Source organism: Anas platyrhynchos, chromosome 1, assembly GCF_047663525.1.
Source record: "Anas platyrhynchos isolate ZD024472 breed Pekin duck chromosome 1, IASCAAS_PekinDuck_T2T, whole genome shotgun sequence".
Lineage (NCBI taxonomy): Eukaryota > Metazoa > Chordata > Aves > Anseriformes > Anatidae > Anas > Anas platyrhynchos.
This window is the reverse complement of record NC_092587.1, coordinates 30,661,500-30,685,092: the sequence shown is the minus strand read 5'-3', so window position 1 is coordinate 30,685,092 and position 23,593 is coordinate 30,661,500. Positions and strand designations below refer to the sequence as shown.

Genomic DNA, 23,593 nt, shown 5'->3' with positions numbered 1-23,593 from the left:
GATTCAGCATTATATAATGAACACTGCAGTACAAAAGGAATTTCTCAAACACAGGAGTCTAATGCAAAGATGAAGTCCTTAGTAATACAGAATCGTAGAATCATTCAGGTTGGAAAAGACCACTATGATCATCTAGTCCAACCTTTAACCTAGTACTAAACTCCATCACTAAACCATGCTACTAAGTTCTAAGTCTACATGTTTCTTGAAGACCTCTGGGATGGTGACTCAATCACTTCCCTGGGCAGCCTGTTCCAATGCTGCACAACTCTTTCAGCAAAGAAAGTTCTCCAAGTGTCCAACCTAAACCTCCCCTCGTGCAACTTTAGCCCATTTCCTCTCATCTCTTGGTGCTTGGGAGAAGAGACCAATCCCCACCTCGCTATGGCCTCCTCTAAGGTAAATGTAAAGGCAAATGTAAAGTACAATAAGGTCTCCCTTGAGCCTTCTCTTCTCCAAGCTAAACAACCCCAGTTCCCTCAGCCGCTTCTCATAAGACTTATTTTCTAGACCCTTTTTTGGGGTCTAGAACTGGTCTTAGGACCAGCTTTGTTGCCGTTCTCTGGACATGTTCCAGGGCCTTGATGTCTTTCTTGTACTGAGGGGCCCAGAACTGAAAACAGTATTCAAGGTGCAGCCTCACCAGAGCTGAGGGCCTGCCTTTGATAAACCCGTGCTGACTTGGCCTGATCACTGGGTTGCCCTGTAGGTGCTGTGTGGTGGCTCTCAACCTAATCTGCTCCATGAGCTTCCCCAGCACTGAGGTCAGACTGATAGGCCTATAGGCCTTAATTGTTTTATTACCACGTTACGTGATTCAAGAGATGATCTATGCGGTCTTTGCAAATTTTCTCCAGTTCTCTTAGAAGCTTATGTAATACTTCATTACCTTGTGGCCTTTGGACAACCCATAATGACTACTGTCATCTTGTGTTTTGGAAAAAGTCCTTCAATTTGGATGAAACTCTGACAAACCTACAAATTACACATTCTGAAGAAAATCTCTAGGATGCAAAGTGCTAATCTTTATGATGTCTGAATGGCTATATTTGGGGAAAACATATAGCCGTATTTTCAGATGGCTATAAGGTTTGTTATCTTCAGTTACCTGTGCTTGAACAGATATGCAAAAATGAATAAATAAATACATAAATGAATAAGTGAATGAATAAAAAGATTTCTAAGCTAAATCACATGGTTATACATCTGGTAGTCTTTAAGGTATTTCAGAAAAGAAAAAAAATTCTCTCCAAAATATATCTGGCTGTTTTCATTACAGTCAAACTGTTACAAAAGATTAACAGATGGATTTATATCACACAAACTGGAAGGGGCAACATTCAGACTGATCAGAAATCTCATTTTGTTATAAAAAACAAACCCTGCAATCCTGAAACCTTCACAGGCAGCAACAAAAAGAATTCAGATGCAAAATGGTATGTAAGAAAGAAATTGTTAAATATTTAGGCATAAGAAACGGTGTTATCATCACTGGATGGTTCTAGGGAACAACAAAGACCTTCAGTACAATCTAAAATATGATGGGCTGTCATTAGTGTCCCTGTATTACACATTTTGAATAAATGACATAAAGTTATGTCATCAACTTTTTGTTTCCTGTCTGAAAATGAGAAGGAAAGAAAAAAAAAAAAAAAAAAAAAAAAGAGGTTAAATATTTTCCAAATGTTTTGAAAGTAGAATGCCGGTTCAGTTCATATTTAGGGAGATAAAAATAGCCAGATAAAACTATCCTTTTCCTTTCCAAACTCTAGTGAGGATTTTGGATGCCAGTTTAAACTTCTGATCACTTAAAATTCCAGTAAAAAATTAAATCAGTTAACACCATTTTTTTTTTTTTTTTTTTTTTTTTTTTTTTTTTTGTGTCTAACACAAGAATTCACATCTTTAAGAAATTATTGAGGTAAACAGTTTCAACTGATAAAAACTAGAATTGAGAACATATAAAAGAGAATGCTTAATTCTGGCTAGAAATACTTCTTGATTGCCATGTAGGGCTGTAGGGTCATACAGAAATACAGGTTACACTGTCCTTTCTAAGTTCCAGGTCACACAAGAGTTCTTAGCAGTGATTACACAGATCAACTGGATCACTGAAAAATCCCGTATATGAGTGCTTATTTTCTCTTTTTATCATAGAATCATAGAATGGCTTGGGTTGGAAGGCATCTTAAAAATCATCTTGATTATTTTCTTTTTAGACATTATTAAACTATACCCATGTTAAGATATACATTCATACATGTATGTATATACATATTTGCACTTTCCACACATAACTAATATGACCGGTCTTAACTAATATGTCATAACTAATACATCAATTTTCCAAAGTGCAAGTAGGATCCAGACATGAGTTGAGTCTGGAATGATGGCATTTCTGTATGGCTGCCCCCTAGTTAATTCATGAGAATTCCAGGGGTATTGCTTTCAAGGACAGCAGCCTTTGAAAATCTGTGGGGATTACTGCATAAACGAATGTTGGCTGGCTGCCTGACTAACCACAGGTAAGCCTTTTTTGTCTACAGTGGGCTACGCAATGCTGTCAACAGCTTTCAGGAAGAAAAATCACTGGGAGTGTCAGTACTGCTGTGGGAGTAGAGAAGGGCAGCTACCTGTTCTTCTGACCTCCAAAAATTACAACAAAGAAGTTGCAGAATTTCAAAACCCTTGAGTTTCTGTGTGTGTGTGTTTATTTTTTATTTTTTAAAGAGATAAATGGTCCTCTATTTTAGTACTCTGTATAAACCTGTAGCATATAAATATCATCCTGGAGAGGACCATACTGCCTGTGAGTCTCTGACTATTGCTTGCACTTTGATCTGCAAAGAAACACATGCAGTTTGTCCAGTCCAATAAGGTTCACAAAAACTGTATATATTAAGAATTATCATAATCATATTATTATTTCATACAAATGATTACAAATTCTTAAGTCTTAGTACTCCTTAATTCTTACGTTAACAAATTAACATTCTGTATTTATTAATGATGTACCCATATGCTCATTCTAATAATAATTTCCCCTATGGGAACTTCGTTTTAAAATCTAAGTGACAGAAAACATGGAAAAACATAACATAATTAAAAATTCATCAAACCATAGATATGGTATCACACCATGTTGGTTCAGAAGTTCTCCTGAATCACAGCTTTATATGGTTGGTGATAAAGCTTTCCATGCTTCAGAAGAAGCCCAAGTTCTTGGTGGTAAAAGAAGAGCTTACAAAGCACATAAGGAGTATGGGCATCAGCAGATTCTGTCCACAAATTAGATATGAATGCACTGTATGTTTTCATTTCAAAAACCTCAGCTTGGCTAAGTTAAAAAATGCCTTCCTTAATACAGGAAAAAATGAATCACAGACTGGAAATTGTGACAGCAGTATTCAAGGATGTTCCAAGTGTATCTGTGGTTCACCACTCAGATATTTACCAAGTTTCAAGCAAAGACTTTCATCATATGAACCCTATATTTATGCTTTAATAGTGATGTCAAAAATAGTACTGTATGCTCTATTTCTGAGATTCACTGTTCCCTTCTAACAATCACCTTTGCCAGTGCACAAAACTACTAAATGCCATCAGAATATGACCCTACATGATGGAAAATCATTTACAAGTGCCTAGTCTTCTGTTTGAAAGGAGTATCACTTCTGTTACAACCTCAGCAACAATAAAGGACCTTATGTTACTATGAAGCTAATGAGCCCTTTGTAATAACAAAACTACATAAGAATCTGATAAGCAGAGATTTTTTAAGTCAGGTTTGCAAACACAAACCTTCACATGTGTTTTAATACACAGTGGAGGTATGATAATAAAACAATCATTAAGAAGTAATTTGGAAGAGATGGGATTCTTGGAGATGAGATCAGCTTTTTTTCCAAAGCTAGTGATAACTTATAGGTATTAAGAAAAAAATGTTTAACTATGAACTTTAAATAAGTTTGCCTGAATTATTTTGTTCCTGTACAGAAAATCCAACAGCAGCTGTTGATGAATGTTAATGTAAATGTGATTGTAGCTACTTTCTTGATATTGAGATCAGAGATGACATGGGGACAACAACATCAATGCAGTTCTAGTGTCTCAATTCCATTCACAGAAGAGCTTATCTCACTTTGCTTTATAAGCTACAGCTGGCATAAAAGTTACGGGTAAATAAAAAAAAAAAAAAAAAAAAAAAACAAAAACAGCAGGATAATGATGAAAGGGCCATTCCCACTAAAGAATCTCTTCCTTCAGTGAACTATATTTATATGTAAAGGAAGTACAGTGCTAATTCTACCCCTGAAATGTGGACTGGAAAATATTTCCAACAAATATATTATTCTTCCCCATTCAGCATACCACTGCGACTGCCTCAGGATAGTATGCTTTGTACCAGCACCCCTGTGGTAATATGCCCTGTTATTTTACTTCTAAGAGGAAAAAGAAAAGACTAGATATTTGTTCACTTGTACTCATGGCTCACAGCCTTATGGTTGATGATGAAAATTCAGAATAAACTGCCAACTATATTTCTACGTTTAGTGGTGAACCCATGTAGCTTTTTCAGGTCCTGTTTAGCTAAATAGGGAAGATACATGGATTTTGGCAGTTTGTGAAGACTCACAAGCACATAAGGTTACAGGTTGACTGATTTTGTATTTTTTTTTTGTTTTTTTTTTTTTAGTTCTAGAACAGAAGCTGGCATATCTTGATCCCTTTAAATAGACTATATTTCTTTGTGCTGGAAATAGCACTGCAGATTAATAATAGGTTTCCTCAATGCCTTCAGTCAGAGCTAACTGCTTTTTGGCTTCACGCTCATCTCTGTCTTTTGCTTTCCTGCTCCTCCTTGCTTTTAACCACTGACTCCATCCATCTCATTCCATGCTTGCTACATTACTATTAAGTCTCTTTCCCCAAACCTAGCCAAAATATGTGACTTCAAACTCACTCATGTCTAAAGTCTCTCCCTAATGCATTAGGGCACTGAAAGCAATGTATTGAGACAGTGCCTTTGGAGAGTCCTGTGTCTCTTTCAGAAAAAGTAGAAGCTCAAATGATTTGGTTGGCCATGCTTCATGAACAACCATCTATCCCCTCAATATATTCAATAAACTGTATTGAACGAGCTCACTATGCCTCTGACTCCCAGGTTTCGTTCCAGTCCACACCAAGCTGCTTCTTCCTCATCAGTAGGTAACTGAGCTTCCCTATCTAAATATTTTCCTCTAATTCTTCAGTTCTCCTGGTGAACTTTCTATTGATTTCATGTCATTTAGCTGTACATAGACTCAACACTCTGCAAGGAAGATTACCATGGGAAGCAGTGAAGAAAAATTAAAACAAACACCTTTGTATCTTTTCTGCTGCAGAAGACTGTGGAGTGTAGAAGAGAGATTTATACAGTAAAACTGTTCAGTAATCTGTTAAAGCGGGAACATACAGCAATATATTTTTGTCTACCACATCCAAACAAGGAATCATCATTCTTTTCGAACTATGACTTACAAAACCCAAGCAGGTATTAAGCTATTCTTCTCCAATAGGATTTTACAGTCCAACTTACTCTCTGTGGTTTACAAAAACATCTGTTTTGGAGAACTTTCTGTTTTGGCAAATGCTGTCTCCAATCTAGAAATCATCTCACCTATTTCAGACATCTATAGTGTGGATTTTGGTGTCTGACCTAAACACCTTTTGCAGTCAAAGCAAAGAAACAGGCCCTTCCACCTGTGATTTACTTTAATGAAAAGTAGCTGTCTGGCCACACTTCAGAGCATTATGAATGTGGTTCTTGAAGACTGCAAAGTTTTCTGCACTTTGGAGAGGGGTAAGGTAAGATGAATAGTATTTGAATATAGAACTAAAAAACAAAACAAAACAAAACAAAACAAAACAAAAAGGCTTTTGAGAATGCAGTGATGTTCAGTCCGCACTGCTGCACAATTATGCACAGACAGCTTGGATTCAGAAGTGACATCAAAGCCAAATAGAGCCTGAGCAACAAGTCCTGCAAGTTCTGTGCCAAACATGTTTTGTCACCTTTGTGTCATGTCTCTGTGAACACTGGAGAGCACAATGCAAAGGCCTGACTTTAGAGCCAGCATGGATTCAGTACATTTTAATTCCTGCCTAGTAGCACTCATGTCAATGGGGTGTGTCAGCACCATCTCAAAGAGTGCTCCTCGTTCTGGGAGAGCTTCTTACTTGGTTGCAATGCTACACAATGTCCCGAATGACACCTTTCTTGGCCTAGGAACAGCCTAACAAAAATTCTGGAGGGAAGGGAAGGGAAGGGAAGGGAAGGGAAGGGAAGGGAAGGGAAGGGAAGGGAAGGGAAGGGAAGGGAAGGGAAGGGAAGGGAAGGGAAGGGAAGGGAAGGGAAGGGAAGGGAAGGGAAGGGAAGGGAAGGGAAGGGAAGGGAAGGGAAGGGAAGGGAAGGGAAGGGAAGGGAAGGGAAGGGAAGGGAAGGGAAGGGAAGGGAAGGGAAGGGAAGGGAAGGGAAGGGAAGGGAAGGGAAGGGAAGGGAAGGACCAAATTTCTGACTGGAACCAGACAAATTATGGAGTTACTCTTTCTGACTATCTATGCAAAATAACTATAGTGTTCCAAGTATACATTAAAAATAGAATTATACACCTTTACTTTCACATATAAAAGAGAATGTTTAGTAATAACAAAATTTATTTGGATAGCATACGTAATTTAAAATATGAATTAAAAGTAAGCCTTTCAATCTTTAAATATACATGACAAAATCGAGATCCATAAGTAACAAATGACCAAACATCAGATGTTTCCTGATTACTTGAAGTGCTATATCTGCACAGGATTTGAAAGGAAATGTTAATGTCTACTTTCTCAATTAAATAAGAACCATACATAATTCAAAAGCAAGAAATTTAATAGTAAGATTTTGTAGACTCCATTTAACACTTAGAAAGTTAACCAAATAGTATGTATATTTTTCATTCTAAATATCACTGTCATACTTGGTCATGTGAAATCAAAACAGTACTGGCAAATGTTGTTTTGATAAATGAGTTTTAGTACTAATGTAATGCAAATTAGCTTTGCCTTTAGCAAATGATGAAGTTACTAATGCTTCCATTTAAAGAAAAAGAGATGTATGCAGGTATTTACATGAATTTCATTAGCATTCAATTATATGTATGTGACAACAATATTAATATTATATTCAGAATTGAAATATTGTGGCTGTATCAAGTTTCCGCATGTTGATCTGCATTGTCAACACAAATTAATAGTGATATTATCAGAAAGATAGAGTAGGATCCTTCAACAACAGGAAATTATAGCAGAGGGCATGCATCATATGGCCAGTAATTGCAATATTCATGATGGAATATATATTTTTTTATGTTTGTGAAGAGTTGTGTGGCAGTATGGGAGTTAGGGCTGCTGCACACACAACAGCTCATGCCTTTGCACCTGAGAAAGCCTGAGCAAACCTGCCACCCAGTGACTTCAGATGAGAATTGCAAAAGAGATGCAAGCAATAGGCAGGAGAAAATCCCTTTACTCATTAAAAAGGGGGGCATAACACCTTTATGTAATAAAATGATAACAAATGAAACAGAAATGTTGAAAGTACATATTCCTCTCAATTATACCCCATATATAAACATTTATATTTAATCCCTTACATTTAAAAAATATATCCTATATTAAGTGCTGAATCCTGAAATAACTACAAATCTCAGCTACAGACTTGGAATGCAATCCTAGTGCCCCCTCTGTCCTCAGTGATGAAGAACGAGTTGCTTGTGGAAGAGGAACAGAAATGATCTGCACTTACTTTGCATTTGAAAGCAAAAATAAGGCTCAGAAATACAAACCAACAATCTTCTCCAGCTTCAATTATTTATATCCGTATTGATCAAATGCAAAAGGAACATAACAAACTAAGAATCATCCCTCAGGAAAAAACGCTACACTCTGACAAATTAATTGATGTTTGGTTCTAAGCTACTTAACTTTAACAGTCTAAATGAATTAATAGTTAGTCACGCCTCAGCCACTTCTGCATACTATGGATTAAGCATCTCTATAATCTATTCAAGGAGCCAAGTTACATCTAGCACAAGATTCATCACCTACATGAAGTGAAACACCTCTCTCACAGGTTAATTTGGTTTTTAAAATCAATTACTTCAGTAAATCAGCTAAAATATTGCAGAGTTGGGAAGAATTCGGGATCAGGAGACGAAGGACCACCAGCTATCTCTGAAAGATGAAGCAGCTGGCTGGAAAGCTAAATACTAAATCAAACTTCAGAGAGATTTATGCCCTACACACTTGCTGAAGCCTGTATTTGGCCCCAGACTCATTCTGTAGACATGTTTTGGTAGAAAGTGTCCTAAAATTGTGATTAAATTTCAGAATAAAATTCCTAAATATATATATATGTATTTCCTTCTATTTTCATTGTTAAAAGGACAACTCAGAGGTGAATGTCCATGATCACTTTTCTTCAATGAATGAAAAACGGATGGAGAAAGTTCAGGCTTTACATTACAAAGTTCTTGGTAAGGGCAGTTTCACCTTTCTTCTGCACCAAAATCATTGTTTCATCTACTCTTTTAGTCAGATTTGCTGTTCAGTGTAACACAACTTCTTTGTACGACTTCTGTCAAGTGGTTAAAAACAAGCAACTAAAAGAGAATGTACAAAATGAGGAATGGTTCTTTTTACAAGGATTCCATTTACACAGAATACGTTCAATAGAAGCTTTATTCTTTAAGCTTTTATTTTGACCAACACACAGACTCATTCTGGCATTTATCTGGGGAAAAATTAATGTTGTTAGGAGGTGATTCAAGCTTCTCCAAGCTACTGCTATGTACTGATCAGTACCTATGTGGAAATAAAGACATCAAAAGTGTGGCCTAACAGCCACATGCAGGATTTTTTTTGGATGATGCTGGAGTATTAGTGTAAATCTACATAGTTTGTAGATATAAACATAACATAAGCAGAAAATAAAATAACACTTTTCTAATTCCGTAGTACTCTGCTACTGAGTTTGGACATAGACTTTCAGGAGCTCTATTTCAGAAAGAGATTTATGTCTTTGGGTTTCAATGTTTTCTAGCTGACCATCGTATAGTTCTACTGTCTTTTTGGACAAAGACATTCTCTTACTGAAAGAGAGCATGGTGAATTCTTAGGGGTGCTTACAACTCAGCAAACGAGCAGGCTAAGTAAGCTCTGGGCCTTTGAAGGACTGGTTTGTTCCAAATCAGACTAAACTAGCTATGCTTGAAATATCTTCTCACTTGGAGATAAACAGATATTCAAAAATAATATCAGAAAAAATAATCTCTTGGTCAATGGAAAATTAAATAATGTTGCTGGTTTAGGACAAAGACTCTGTAGGAGCTACTGTTAGAAGGCAGATAAGTTTGAAGACAGCTGAAACTGACCCCAAGCCCTGGAGTTCTTGACTTCACAGGCACTGTTAGCAACCTTTTCTCTCCACACACAAGCTTCTCTTGGGAGCATGAACAGAATCTCTATCTAAATCTGAGTATTTTTACATCATTTAAACTCAGAACAACAGAATAAATATACACACACTCTGAGGTTGTGGTTGAATATTACATAAATTATCATTAGACACAGCCAGAAAGTATTTTGGCTTAAGGTATTAATTTTGAATAAGCCTGACAGAAGTCTGTAAAGAGATAACCATACACGCAAACACAAAAGGTCTATAATTCTTCTTTCTATGTGCCAAAATAAGTGTCTTTGTATTAACTTGTTTAGACTTCACACAAACTCTTCTTGCTCAGTGTTTACAGACTGTTTGACTCCTACCCACCATCTGGCCCAGCCTTGTGCCAAATTCCAGAAATGTTGATGAGAAAAACATGGGCAAGTTAAAGTGAATGTATATGCATGCTTTTCCAAGATAATCTGCACCCTGTTTACTATCAAGCTACCTACTTACCAGTTGTATTCACTCTTCATCAGAGTGGGATTTCACTGAAATATCAAAATACTTACATCAATTTAGATATCTGAATTCAGGTATCTACCTGCAAGTGTCTACGTGTCTGTATGGTGTCTAAAGTAATTTTATATTATGTTTTTATTCTACCGTATTTATACAGACTTGAACCACCACAACTGAAAAAGTAAAACACAAAGGACAATTTGTGATAAAGAAAACTAATATTTCACATATTAAATAAAGATCTGTAGTATCTTACCATAACATTCCTTTCATAATGCTCATGTTCTTTCTCAAAATCTATTACAAAGCCATTTAGAGACCAAATAAATGTCAGGTCTAATGTGGGATCATGGGATGCAATGCATTGCATGGTAGCATTCTCTCCAACGGTGACATCAACATTCAGCGGCGCTAAAGTAATCCTTGTAGCTTCTGTGAAGTTAACAGCAAACATGGAAAATTCCAATAAGAGTTTATGCAAATATAAGCTCAGCTCTGTAACTGATTATACATGAAACCACTCCCTCAACTCTAGTTTACATGTTATTCATGCAGCTACATTTGAAAGAACCAAATTAAACAGAACAAAGGAAAACTTCAACAACTGAAATGCCTAACTTGTATTTAGCTGTCCTTTGAAAGTGGTTATGGTTCTGTCTCTGAATCATATTACTAACTATTCAAAGCTATTTTTATTCTTTCACTATATCCCAGGTAGAGAGAAGACATGTTAAGAATCTTATGTGACCTGTGTTGTATTTGTGTATTTCTTGTTTTAATTATAGTATTTCATATGTTTAAAAACGTGTCTCTTTCACAAATAGAAAGTTCTACTCAGTTGTCAGGCTGAATCAAATTTCCATTACAGCTTTGCAGGAACTGAGATCTTAATTTCTCTGCTGAGAAACAATATAAGGGATGTATAACAAACTATACATATAGCTACACGTTGAAAGAAAATGAATACAAGAAAAGGAAGAAAGCTGTACACCCCTCTTATCATTACAGAAACAGAAACAGGCAGAGAGTTAAATGCTTGCTAGAGATCTTGGTACATGCATCAAATTTATGGCAAATTAGTGACATGATCATGGAAGAAACTCACTGGATACTTGTGATACTTGTTCCTTTTCTCTCAGATACAATCATGAAACAAAAAGCCACTGAATATTTGCTCCTCACAACATGGCATATAATAACTTCTCACAACTATAAGAGTGGGTACCAAATCCTGGAAGATGATAGTCATAAGAGCTATTGCCATGAGTTAAGATCCAGGTTTCAGTGTGCTCCAAAGGACACACTACACCCTATTATACATGTAACTGCAAAGTATCTCTAATAAACTTAACATTTCTTGTCACACTGTCTGGGAGAGAAACTTTTATCCAGATCCTACTCTACTAATCCAAAAAGTGCCTAATCCTGAGACTACGAGTATGGCACAACTACTCAGTATCTCAGAATGGAGTATCTCAGTACTTGGAGAAAGCTGTTAATATTTCCCTCTAAAACCCTTACTATAGACACGCTTTAGGATAACTGATGCACTCTAATATTATGCTTCTACATTCAGTGTTTGGTTCTACTATTAGTGAGTTACTAAATGTTTACATAAAGAACTAGCAGTCTAAGAAGTTGCTGAAAAAGTGGTCCAGAAGCAATGTAAAAATAGCGTGTGTGAAAGGCCATCACACTTTACAGTGCCTATCAATTTCAGTTTAACTTTTATATTTCTTGTAGTAATAACCAATATCCGAAAAGTTTTATGAGCCACACAAAGTGCTTGGAAATGCCATTTTCAAAGCATTCTTAGTCAACACTCATCATTGTCCACAATGTGAAAATAATTTTGAAATACATCATCTGAATACTCTGTTTCTGCTGTCACGTAAGGGAGGCATCTTAGTCGTTCGGTATCCTTATTTAGATGAATCAGAGCAGAATACTCCAAAATTTAGAACTTTTTTATACCTATTTTATAGAGTTTATAAAGCTATGGTTTAATTGTTTCACTGTGCAGATTTACTATGCAAATGTTCATCTTGACTTTAGAAGGTATGACTGGATTATAAAGGTTATTTACATAACCTTTCAAGATAATTAAATGGCTGAGGGTAATATTAGGACATGTAAAATTGCAGAAGATGATCAAAACTAACTGCAAACATTGAAAAGATCTGATTAATCAAAATAAAGACAACAGCATAGAATCACAGGTTGGAAAAGACTTCTAAGTTTATCATGTCCAACAGTTAACCTAGCACTGCCAGGTCCACCACTAACCCATGTCCCTAAGCACCGCATCTGCTCATCTTTTAAATGCCTCCAGGGATGGTGACTCAATCACTTCCCAGGGCAGCCTGTTCTAATGCTCCACAACCCTTTCATAATTTTTTCCTAATATCCAACCTAAACCTCCCCTAGAACAACCTGAGGCCATTTCCTCTTGTCTTATCACTTGGAGCTTGGGAGAAAAGCCCAATTCCCACCTCACTATAGCCTCCTGTAAGGTAATTGTAGAGACTGATAAGGTTTCCCCTGAGACACCTTTTCTCTATGGTAAAAAAAAAACAGCTCCCTCAGCCACTCCTTAACAGACCTGGGTTCCAGATCCTTCAGCAGGTTTACTGCCATTCTTAGGACACACTCCAAAGATGTCCTTCTTGTAGTGAGGGGCCCAAAACTGAACACAGTACTTGAGGTACAGCCTCACTAGAGCTGAGCACAGAGGGACAATCATTTCCGTAATCCTGCTGGCCACACTGTTTCTGACACAAGCCAGGATGCTGTTGGCCTTCTTGGCCATCTGAGCACATGGCTGGCTCATATTCAACCAGTACTTCTGCATCCCTTTCCACCGGGCAGCTTTTCAGCCACTCATCCCCCAGCCTGTAGCATTGCTTGGGGTTGTTGTGCCCCAAGCTCAGGACCCAGCACTTTGCCTTGTTGAACCTCATACAGTTGGCTTCAGCCCATCGGTCCAGCCGATCCAGATCCCTCTGCAAAGCCTTCCTACCCTGAAGCAGATGAACACACCTAACTTGGTGCCATCTGAGAACTTACTTAGAGTGCACTTGATCCCCTCATCCAGATCATTGATAAAGATATGGAAGAGAACTGGCCCCAATAATGGGGGAACACCACTAGTGACCAGCCTACAACCGGATCTAACTTCCTCATAGTACAATAAATCAGCTGTAAAAATGCTTTTGATGATACAGATCTGATGATACAGATTAATTCTTACATTAGTACATTAGTGTTGTGATATTAAGCTGCCACATCCAGTATGACTTCTGTAACAGACATTAAAAAATGTATTTAATAAATTACATTTCTACAACCAGTAAGACTTGGTAGACATAACTGTTCACAAATGTCATATTTTCTTTCTTAATTCTACATCTACTTATTACTTGACATCAGATTTAAAATACACTGTTGTGGATATTCAATCAGTATTCAGCCAGTAAATACTAGTATCTGTAAGGGAAAGGAATTTAGTAATGCAACTATATGGCTATACACTTCTACCTCACAAATGTAATGCATGTTTATTTAACTGAAATGCTCTTTCAGTCTTGTTTACCTCACCAGAGGGAAAAAATAAAATAAAAAAAAAAAAATTAAAGATGGTCAATATGAGTCCCATTTCTCTCTTCCAGTCATGATCCTACATTTGTACTTGAGCTAAGCTACCAAGTTGAATGAGTGCATCAGAATGTGTTAATTTAACAGACTGGATTTAATAAGCCCTGAAAACTGAGATGCAATTTCTGAAATGGTGCACATGTAACCAGTTTCTACTGTGCAATACATTTTAAAAGGTGCAATACATTTTTAAAAGAGCAACTAAATTAGAAATAAAAGATATGAAGTGGCTTGCAAAAGTACTGCAATGCTGGGACAAAAAATAGTGTTTTTTAATTGTGGGAAGCAAACCTGAAGCAAACTAATGCAATTTAGAGGTTTACCTGTCATTTCTAGAACACCAGTGCTATTAGCTTTTCCTCGGTTATTTTCTGCAAAACAGGTGTAGCGACCTTCATCCAGCTTTGTGATATTGATAATCTCCAGGCTCCCATCATCCCAGATGTGTATGCTATTGAAAGTTTTCAAATTACAGCAAGGGAAATAAAGCATTTAGATCAGAAAGAAATAATTTCAGTTGGAACTGTAGTAAGTTAAAAGACACCACACTCATCTCTTGGAAGCTCATCCCTAACAGCAGTTTATAAATCCCTAACAGCATTTATAAACACCCCTATAATCCAAAAATATTTAAATAGATTGTGGCATGATTAGATGCCTCACATTGCTGGAGCAAGAGAGTATACTTCTATTTACTAGTAAGCACTTAAATATTTTTCTTACATTTTTGTAATACAATTCAATTCTGAAATGTGAACAACACCAAACAGACTGGCTAAAGCTGCACACTCTGCTAGCTCTACGGATCCACGCTGTTAGTAACATTTTGGCACATCATTTTCCTGAAATTACACATTCTCCTGCCCATGAACTCTTCAAAAATGAGGAATAGCCTGCATATTAAATAGAAACATAAGACAGCATTTTTAAGATTCATAGTGCCCATTAACAGTCGATACTAACCGGCTCCCATTTACAAGCAATTCAGTTCCTTTGCTCCAGGAGAATTTTGGCTTAGGAGCAGCTTTAGGTTTGCATTCAATGATTACACGTCCCCCTTTAGCTGCTAGGATTTTCTTCTTCATAGGGTTCAGTTCAAAAGTAGGAGGTGAAGCTGAAAGCAAAAATTAACACAAGTACTGCTTGTAGTGACTTTTCTGAAGAACACAATTTGTTTGCAACATTAAAAAAAAATCAAAATATTGAATTGTATACAAATGTACATTATTCAGACCAGTGAGAAAAATATTAATAATACAAAGATGTGGTGAGAAGCAGATGGTGATCTAAAAGAAACAGTGAAGATCATTGTGTAGTTATATACTGTGTTACAGCAGAAGTTTCTTTTTGTTCATTTCTAAACTTCCATCTAAGTTTAATCTAAGAAGATCAAAGCCCACTGAAATCAATAGAAAGTTATTCCTTTTCAAAGGCCTTTTGATCAGTCCTAATAAAATTTAGATTCCAAGAGCCCAACTTCTGTAAGAAGTTGCTCAGTCAATTACACCTTCAAATTGTATGTTGTTTTACTTTTCGGTAGTTTTAAACTCTTATCTAGCAACTTTAAGGTTACTCCCTTCTCTCTCTTTCTAGTTTTCTGTTTGGCCGGCTAGCTTTAAGTGCTTCCTGAGATGTACAACTGTAATTAGAGATGACTGTAGCAAGCATCACACTTATGTACCTGATGTCAGACTTTTGCTTACTATTTTTTCCTTTATTTATAACTAAGTATGAGAAAGAAATACTTTTAATTACTCTGTATTTCAGTGTACCATTACTATTAACCATGCCAGCAAATAGGTGCACAGCTTGGGGAAATATGGCTTTTAGTTAACTATAGAAGTACAGAGAAGTCTGCTTAAACATCCACATCTTACCAACAATGATGTTTGAAAACGCTCATGCAAAAAGTGCTCATTTCTGGGTAATCCAGGCTGGCAGTGAGTAAATCACTATGGAGAAACAGTAAAGGATGAAGTACTGTGCAATGGATTGGGGAGGTCAAATATAGCTCTTGGGAAAGTCTGGATGTGAGTTTGAGATGGAAAGAACACAGAGTAACTACTACAAGGAAATCTTCTATGGAAGCCATATCAAATAGCCAGTGCATCTGCTGTAATGTCATCAGTGAAAAGGTCAGAAATTATTTTAAGCCTGTGCACTCTGAATCTGAAAGTGATTTGGAAAATACAATGGATAAATAACTATATCCAGCCTTCAAATGGGACAGCTACGTCACACACAAATATTGCAACTGATCTTAATGGGCTATAGAAGGCAAAAGCAAAGGGAAGAGTGAAGGGGAAGATTTTCAAAGGCCTGATGCCTGAAAACACAGCTCATAAAAAAGCAAATTTTGCCCAATGGAGGAGTGAGTGTAGGTGAGCAAAAAAGAAAACACTATTCAATATGTTTTGCAAGCTTGACAGTGACTCTATGCACTTCATATAATTTCTGCACTATCATTTCCTATGTGTGGTAACAGCAGCAAGCAAATATCAGAAAAAAATAGAGTAATAAACAATTTCCATAAATTAGTATCTTGATTGCTCATGTTGTTAAAACTTTACTAGAGAGCTCAAATAAACCCCATTGTACTTAGATTCAGTGAGTGTTCTTTCCCCTCATGCTCACAGTAATTTGTTACCAAGCAATTCCTGCAAATAAGACTCAAATCTGAAGTAGTATATAGAGCAAATAATCTCACTGACCGACAATCTTCAGTTCAGCATTTGCATATATAATTCCATGTGTGTTTTCTGCTATACACTGATACATGCCAGCATCTTCAAAGGTCAGACTTTGAATTCTTAGTTCACCTTTCCGGAACTAAAACACAGAATCAATAAAACAACAAGATATTCATATAGACAACATATACTGAAGAATTCACACCTATTCCCATTTCTTTACTTTTTTTTCAGTGACTGTGTTCAGAAGAGAGTCCCTCACATAACATTAAGGCACTGATGAGACTTTCTTTTTATCCCTGCTACATTTCCATCCCTGTACATTTCCATCTTTGTGTACATTCACCTTCTTAATTCTAAAGAAAGAAAGAATCAGTGTCAATATTTTTCTGGAAAAATCATAGCTAAGTGGCACTAGGTGGACATATCTGTTCTTCAGTCCTTTGTTACCAAACCAATTCAAACGCTACTGATACAGAAATAAGAAACTAGAAATTAAACGTTTTATACACATAAGTCTTGTTTCACCATGGCCAGTGTTCAGAATGTTATGATGAATGTATATTTTTTTACAACAGTAAGAGGTCAGAGCAAGTCCTAAATAGACAGGACTTCTTCCAAAGATTCTTCTAGGAGACCATATAAATCATTCTATATTACTCTGTTTTTATATAAAAAGAAAATATTGTAAGCCACAATAAAGTACTTGATCTATTTCTAAAAAAAAATGTGTATAAAAATGCTAAAAATGAGGTAGGATATTTTGTACATTATAAATAGATGTCAATTGTTTTTTGAAAGACCATGTTAAAAATTCTTTTTCTTGTGAAAATTCTTTTGAAATGCATTAAATTTGTGTAAGAATCACTTGAAGTGCATAGAGTAGTGGAAAGGAATAACATTTATCTGAAAAAATAATAGATTAAAGGACTCATATTTCTTATACTGTTTAATTTAAGTACATAGAGATCAGTTTTTTTACAAGAAATTTGTTTTGTGCTAAATGAAATACCTAATTAAATATATATGATTCAGAAACAAGCTATTTTCTCAATGTAATTTAAATATTTTTGTTATTTTCCATTTTGAAATCATAACATTAACCCACAGCATAATCTTCTGTTATATTACTGGAGAATTACACATTGCTTTCTGCAATCCAGTATGTAGATTTTGTCAGTGAAACCCAAATGTAGTGTCAAGTAATTTGCTTGTTAAATTACTTGTTTGTAATAACTGCAGAAGCATAGTTTTTTTCTGGTTTAGGCCATCTCCATATGGCAGATGGTGATATCCTTATTTTTCCTCCAACCTCATATTTTTTTTTCTTACAATATACAGCCAAAGAAACTCTGCCTCATTTTCTTCTTTTGTTTGCATACCAAGGCCAGTGTCACCACAGCTCAATGGATGCAGTCTTCTACTGTGTTGTTTAGTAGCTCATCTCACAGTATCAGCAAGGGATATTAAATACATATTGAAATGCCTGGACTGAAAATCTACTTTGTTAAGAAAAAATCTAGAGCAATAAACTGAAATTATCAAAAATTATCACTTACACTTCATATCACCTAAAAGAATGGAATTTTGCAATGTTCTGTGACTAGAAAAAATGTGTAAAAGCACATGATATAGGAATACCACTGATCGTTGTAAAATGATTCTATCTCCTTGTCTGCACTGACTCCATTCCATCTTACATTTTTTAAATATGCATTTATGTTTAACGTGGTAAAAAGATTATTTTTAGAGAGAAGCTGATGACATTTTTCATCTAGAGAGAAGAAAATAGCATTTATTTATAAAGGACTAGAAAAAAAAGGAAAACACACCTCTCTTCCCCCCCCCCCCCCCCCCCCCCCCCCCCCCAAATATGTGGTCAAAAGACAAGGTCAGAATTCAGAGCTGAATACTAAATAGTGAGAAAAAATGCGTTTCAAAACTGATGAGAAGACTGACATAAAACTTTCAAAAATAGATTTCAATTCTTAATGCATATGGAAGCAGCAGAAATTTGTATCATTATAATTCAATTTCTTGTAGTCCTTAATAATGCATGCTTCAGAAAATCATTTCCATCAGCTAGCCAATCAATCCTGCATTACCTATGGCAGTATACTTACCGAGGCACCGTTCTTCAACCATCTAATTGTTGGAATAGGCTTGCCTGTAGCTACACAAGGCCAGTAGAGGTCACTGCCTATATCCTTCTCTGTGTCATTGATATGTTCTACCCACTCTGGAGAGGCTGAAGAATAAATAAAACACAAAAATGAAACAAAATATGATGCCTTGTAAATACAGCAGATCTGTACTTAACTAGAATTATGATCTACTAATTCCACTGCTTTTCCCATGATATTTAACTGGCATAATTATAACTCAGCAATGCATCAATATACCAACACAAGAAAGAATGAAGTGAAGGTGTTTTTCTTTTATCACGTAGAACCAAAATAACTACAACTCATTTTTTAATTAGCATAGAATATGAAATTGTAATAATGGTTCACAAATGTCCAAGAGATATGTTACTGGTTACAGTGACCTGTGGATTATACAACATGTAAATTATTCAGTAATGCCATAAAATGGTACTTAAATGACATGAAATTGAGCAAAGACAGTTAGATACTGAAAGGTTTTCTAAGAAATATTCTCTTGGCTCAGAAAATATACTTAATAATATGGAAAATTTCCCATTATTTTTGCTCTTGCTAAGAAAATGAATTAATTTATCAACTTAAAACAAGCAGTAACAATCTTCCTATGCCAATTTTGATTTATCCCAGTGAAGTTCAAGTGCTTAACTGAGGATCTTAACTCAGGTGATGTTCTTTATTGCCTGTGAAATGAGACAGAATTCTTCTGAAGTGAATTCAGATGTTATACAGAATTTTTTCATGCCACAAATTGTGGTGTAAGTCTCAGTCAAGGAGTCTGGATACTTGAGATGTTTCCATTATAGATGGAAGATAAATTTTTTGTCCCTCCTTTAACCAAATGCATGAGGGGAGGGGACAGAGGAGGAACAAAGAATTGACTGTAGCTAATATGAGACAGAGCTAAAATAGATAGAACAAACAAAATGGAAAAACAAGAAAGCATAACAAACCTAATGGTCTATTTTTCTTCCTGGCAGTTCTTTCACTTCAATTACTCTAAATCTATTAATTAATTCCCATTACGCATAATTATATCAATATGAACGCACATTGCTGTCAAGGTGTACATGCAGCTACCATAACCAGGCAAATTGAGCAGTTGTTCAATTAATACATAAATTTTACGCTTGACATTCAATGCACAGGCTTTGACTTTGTTTTATTAACTCAAGTAGCAGTGGGTCAGGATGATGCAATGAGTCAGCATTGACATCACATGTGAAAACACAGATATTTCCAAAATAATTAAAACCAACATAGATCATGAAGAATAAAATTTTTCTACCTACCTTGCACATAAACTCTTGCTTGATGTTTATCTTTTCCTTTATAGTTTTCAGCCTCACACTCATAAAGTCCTTCATCTTCATACTGAATATTAAAGATCTTAAGAACTGCACCAGACATGCTTATCTCAGCAGTGGCTGGCATAGGTTCAAGGTATTTACTCCATCTGAGTTCAGGAACCGGACTTGAAAAGGTACAGTAAAGTACAAATCAGCATGTTCTAGAAGTGGCTGTTAAATTGCAGACTACAAAAAAGTATTTGATGATGAAACATATATTTTCATTCCCTGAAATATGAAAGCAAACAGTGCTCTACAATAACTTTAGTACATACTTACTTCCCAAGAGCAAAACACTCCAGTGTCACATTTTGCCCCAGGAGAGCATACGTGTCCTTGAACTTCACCTTGATATCAGCAGGATACACTTTAGCACCTGACATGAAAATAACAGATTCTCAGAAAATGCATGGTAGAAACAAACATATGTACTAAAACTTCCACAGTTCAAGAAAACCCATTTTAAAATTCCAGACAAAAGTCTTCATTAGAGTGCATGTGCTGTCTATGAAGACTGATGCAGCACATAGTAAGGCAGAATTGTTTTATTCAGCAACTAATTGTCTCTGGACAGTAATGTCTAACATTTTTTTACAGAACAATACTTCAACAAAAACTCATTTATTAGCATTTGGAGCGTGATGATGTGTGTTTGGGTGCAGACAAAATCCCAAGCCTCTGTTTTTCACAGATACTTTTACTGGATGGAATATTCTGAATTATTGTGAATTTAAGCTCAGTGTTCTCTTACTAATGGCACAAAGGAGCTGCAGACAGAAAAATCTACAGCTTAATGAAGACACCGGTATGTAATGTAATCAAATCTACCTACTGGTGATCTCTGTGGGACTCCTCTTACAGTTCTAGATGAAGATCTCAGTGTGAGTATTGGCCATGGAAAATTTGGACAAAGATCACTGATTTGTAATAACCCAAATTCAATCATAGTTCTTCACTGTAATATCTAACAAATAAATGAGGCACTGAAATCCTGATGATCAGTTTATAAGACTCTAGTGACTGACAGTCTAAAGTGGCAAAAGAGAACCTGGTTACCACTTGAAAAATATGCAGTTTTCATGAAATGGCAGAGGCTAATCTAGTACCAAAACGGAATAGGTAGATTGGATGGTGAGATGCAGATCCCTTAGGTCATCATTCAATAGAAGATTTTAACAGCCCGAAGGGTTTTCCATTTTCATGGGAGATTTGTTGGAAACAAAAAACAATCATGAAACTGTGTATCAGCATCTACATAGCTTCTTCTTTCCAGTCATACCCTTTTGAACCATTGCCAAGACTATAAAAGATATTAAAGATTTTGAGAGGAGTACAGGGGTTTATCACATTAAAGAGATGGAGAAAACTCTGTTCTCAAGTATATGAAAGGAATTTTGTGAATGAATCCAGGGAGATTTCTTGCACAGAGATCTCATTGTGGACAGCAATGATTTGGACCTCTGTATGTGGAAAACCAAATAACATATGTACAGTAGCCATTAGGACTTGCCATGTAATTCTTCTCACAGAGCTGAAAATAGTTATGAATGAGCAAAATTAAAATACAAATTGAACACTGCATGTACATAGTATTTACAATAAATACTTACGATCAGTCTGTGGAATAAGTGGAATAAATTTACTGAATACACTCTTTGTTATCGAAGGGCTGGACACAAAACATGAATAATTTCCCTTATCTGATGCTTCTACATTTGCAATGTAGAGATTGCCATTTGTCTGGGACACAAATCGTCGTTTGTCCAAAGCGATGAATACTGGGAACTCATTTAGAAGCCAGCGATAACTGAGGTCATCTGAGGAAAACATTTTCTAGTTAATATTAAAAAACAATAATATCAGCTACTCAAACTGTGGAATGCTCTCTGCATATGAATTTCTCTGATTTCTAGCTAACACATCTTTTATTTGGGAAAGGCAGCTATGGAAGAGTGTTTACTCATATTCATGTCTCAGTAGCCAGCTGTTATCTGTCTACACTGGACATCAGGGTGCTGTTCCCTTGAGTCCAGACCACTGGGCACCTGGTCCCCTTGAACCTAACATTTCCACTGGAGTTGGAATGGGGTGGAGAGGAGATGTGAAGCTGTCTTGCCCTGACCCAACTGAGAAGCTGGGAAGCTTTTGTTTGTCATTTGGACAAAACCCAGGAATATTTTAACTAGAAATATGTCTCAGTTCTTCAACTCCTTGCAGTACTTAGACACAGTATGAAAACTGAAATTGTATCCTGTTTGACAAGCAATGTACAATAACAGAGATGCTAGCAGCCAAATTCATCCCTCATGATGGAATTGCAAATGCTTGAGGATACAGGCATAATTCCTGTAGAGCTCTTCAGCAGCTAACACTGAGAGAAAGGCATTTCCAGAGCTTAAATTATCTCATCTCTGACTTTCTGAGGGTGCCTACTGCTGTTCCATGATCTTAACAGGAGCCATGATCATTTCTGTTGAGGTGAGTTCATTAGGTGGAATGTAGCTGGGCTTTGTCCAAGGCCAGCAGCAAGTCTGGGATGACACAACAACACATTGACATGTACTCAGATCCTCTGAGTGGTAGGCCAAGGCTACTTTCCATTATCCAGATTAGTTTGACTCATATTATTTGTACAAGCATATATCCAAAATAAAAACCTAACCTAAACAGTGATTCTCAAGCTGCATAAAAGTTACTGTTTAAGGAAACTTAAAGGAAGCTTTTAAAAATAAATATTCTTTTGTCTTCTATTCTTAAGCAACAGAAAATGAATCATTGATGAGTTACCTGGGTAGTGGTAAGGGGGCTCACAAAGAAGCACTGCTCCAACACCTTCTCGCACTTTAACTTCATAGCGTTCCTCAGGCGGAAAGGGATCAAGATCTAGTTTAAAACAAGGTGGGAGAGGAAAACTGCGTTTTTCACTACAATAAAACTGTAGTTGTTTATTATTATTATTATTATTATTATTATTATTATTATTATTATTATTATTATTTTCAGCCTGTAGAGATAAATACAGAAATACAACAATATCTGGCAGATAGGTATCTGTGGATGCATTTATGTCAGTTTTACTAATTTTAACTCTGTCACTAAGTGCAATGAATTTTTTACAGTATTTTATTCATCATAAACAGAAATTCTAGAAAGAAATGGTGCATATTGTACCTCTAATAGTAGCCAAGTGAGGTACATTGGAAGAAGGAATCCCAGGAAAATAAATAAAAAGGTTTGTAGGTTACCATTTAATTGGATTTTCAAAATGTGAGTTTAATACTGAAGCCAGTTAACGTGGCTTCCCTAAAATACCTTGACTGCCCTCCATGACAACCCCAGCAGCCAAGGACTGGTAACAGTTGGTGCAGAGAAATCTTTTGTGCCAGAACTTTGTGACAGAAGTGGTTCAGATCTCAGGAGAAACCTTAGCTGACACTTTTTAAACCAACTGCAGCATGGGTAAAGGGACTGTTGTAAAAGGATAAGGAAACACATCCTTTGTGGAGCCCCACAGACCATGGGAGAACAGTAATGCTATCTGGAATGATAAGACAAAGAGCTGCCTCACAGCCTTTAACTTGGTCAATAATTGTACTTTGCTTCTTCTTACCACTCTCATTTTCTGTATCCAATCTCAAAGTAAACTATAAAGACCTTGAAGAAGACAATGCCTCTTGTGAATGATTTCTATGTCACCAACTGCAGTGAAGTTGTAAAAATCCTAATTATATTATAATATGATAGCAT

General features: G+C 36.1%; 1 protein-coding gene across 1 annotated transcript in view; it reads right to left on the bottom strand.

Annotated features, from left to right (window-relative positions):
- CNTN1 (contactin 1) overlaps positions 1-23,593 on the bottom strand; it is a 248,436-nt gene that overhangs the window by 46,203 nt on the left and 178,640 nt on the right. The window contains exons 6-14 of the mRNA XM_027457131.3: positions 22,634-22,729; positions 21,457-21,663; positions 20,126-20,222; positions 19,790-19,971; positions 18,459-18,583; positions 16,357-16,474; positions 14,609-14,759; positions 13,969-14,096; positions 10,248-10,423 (exon numbers count right to left, since the gene is read on the bottom strand). Of these exons, the coding sequence (XP_027312932.1) occupies positions 10,248-10,423; positions 13,969-14,096; positions 14,609-14,759; positions 16,357-16,474; positions 18,459-18,583; positions 19,790-19,971; positions 20,126-20,222; positions 21,457-21,663; positions 22,634-22,729 (1,280 nt within the window). The remainder of the gene's footprint in view (positions 1-10,247; positions 10,424-13,968; positions 14,097-14,608; positions 14,760-16,356; positions 16,475-18,458; positions 18,584-19,789; positions 19,972-20,125; positions 20,223-21,456; positions 21,664-22,633; positions 22,730-23,593) is intronic.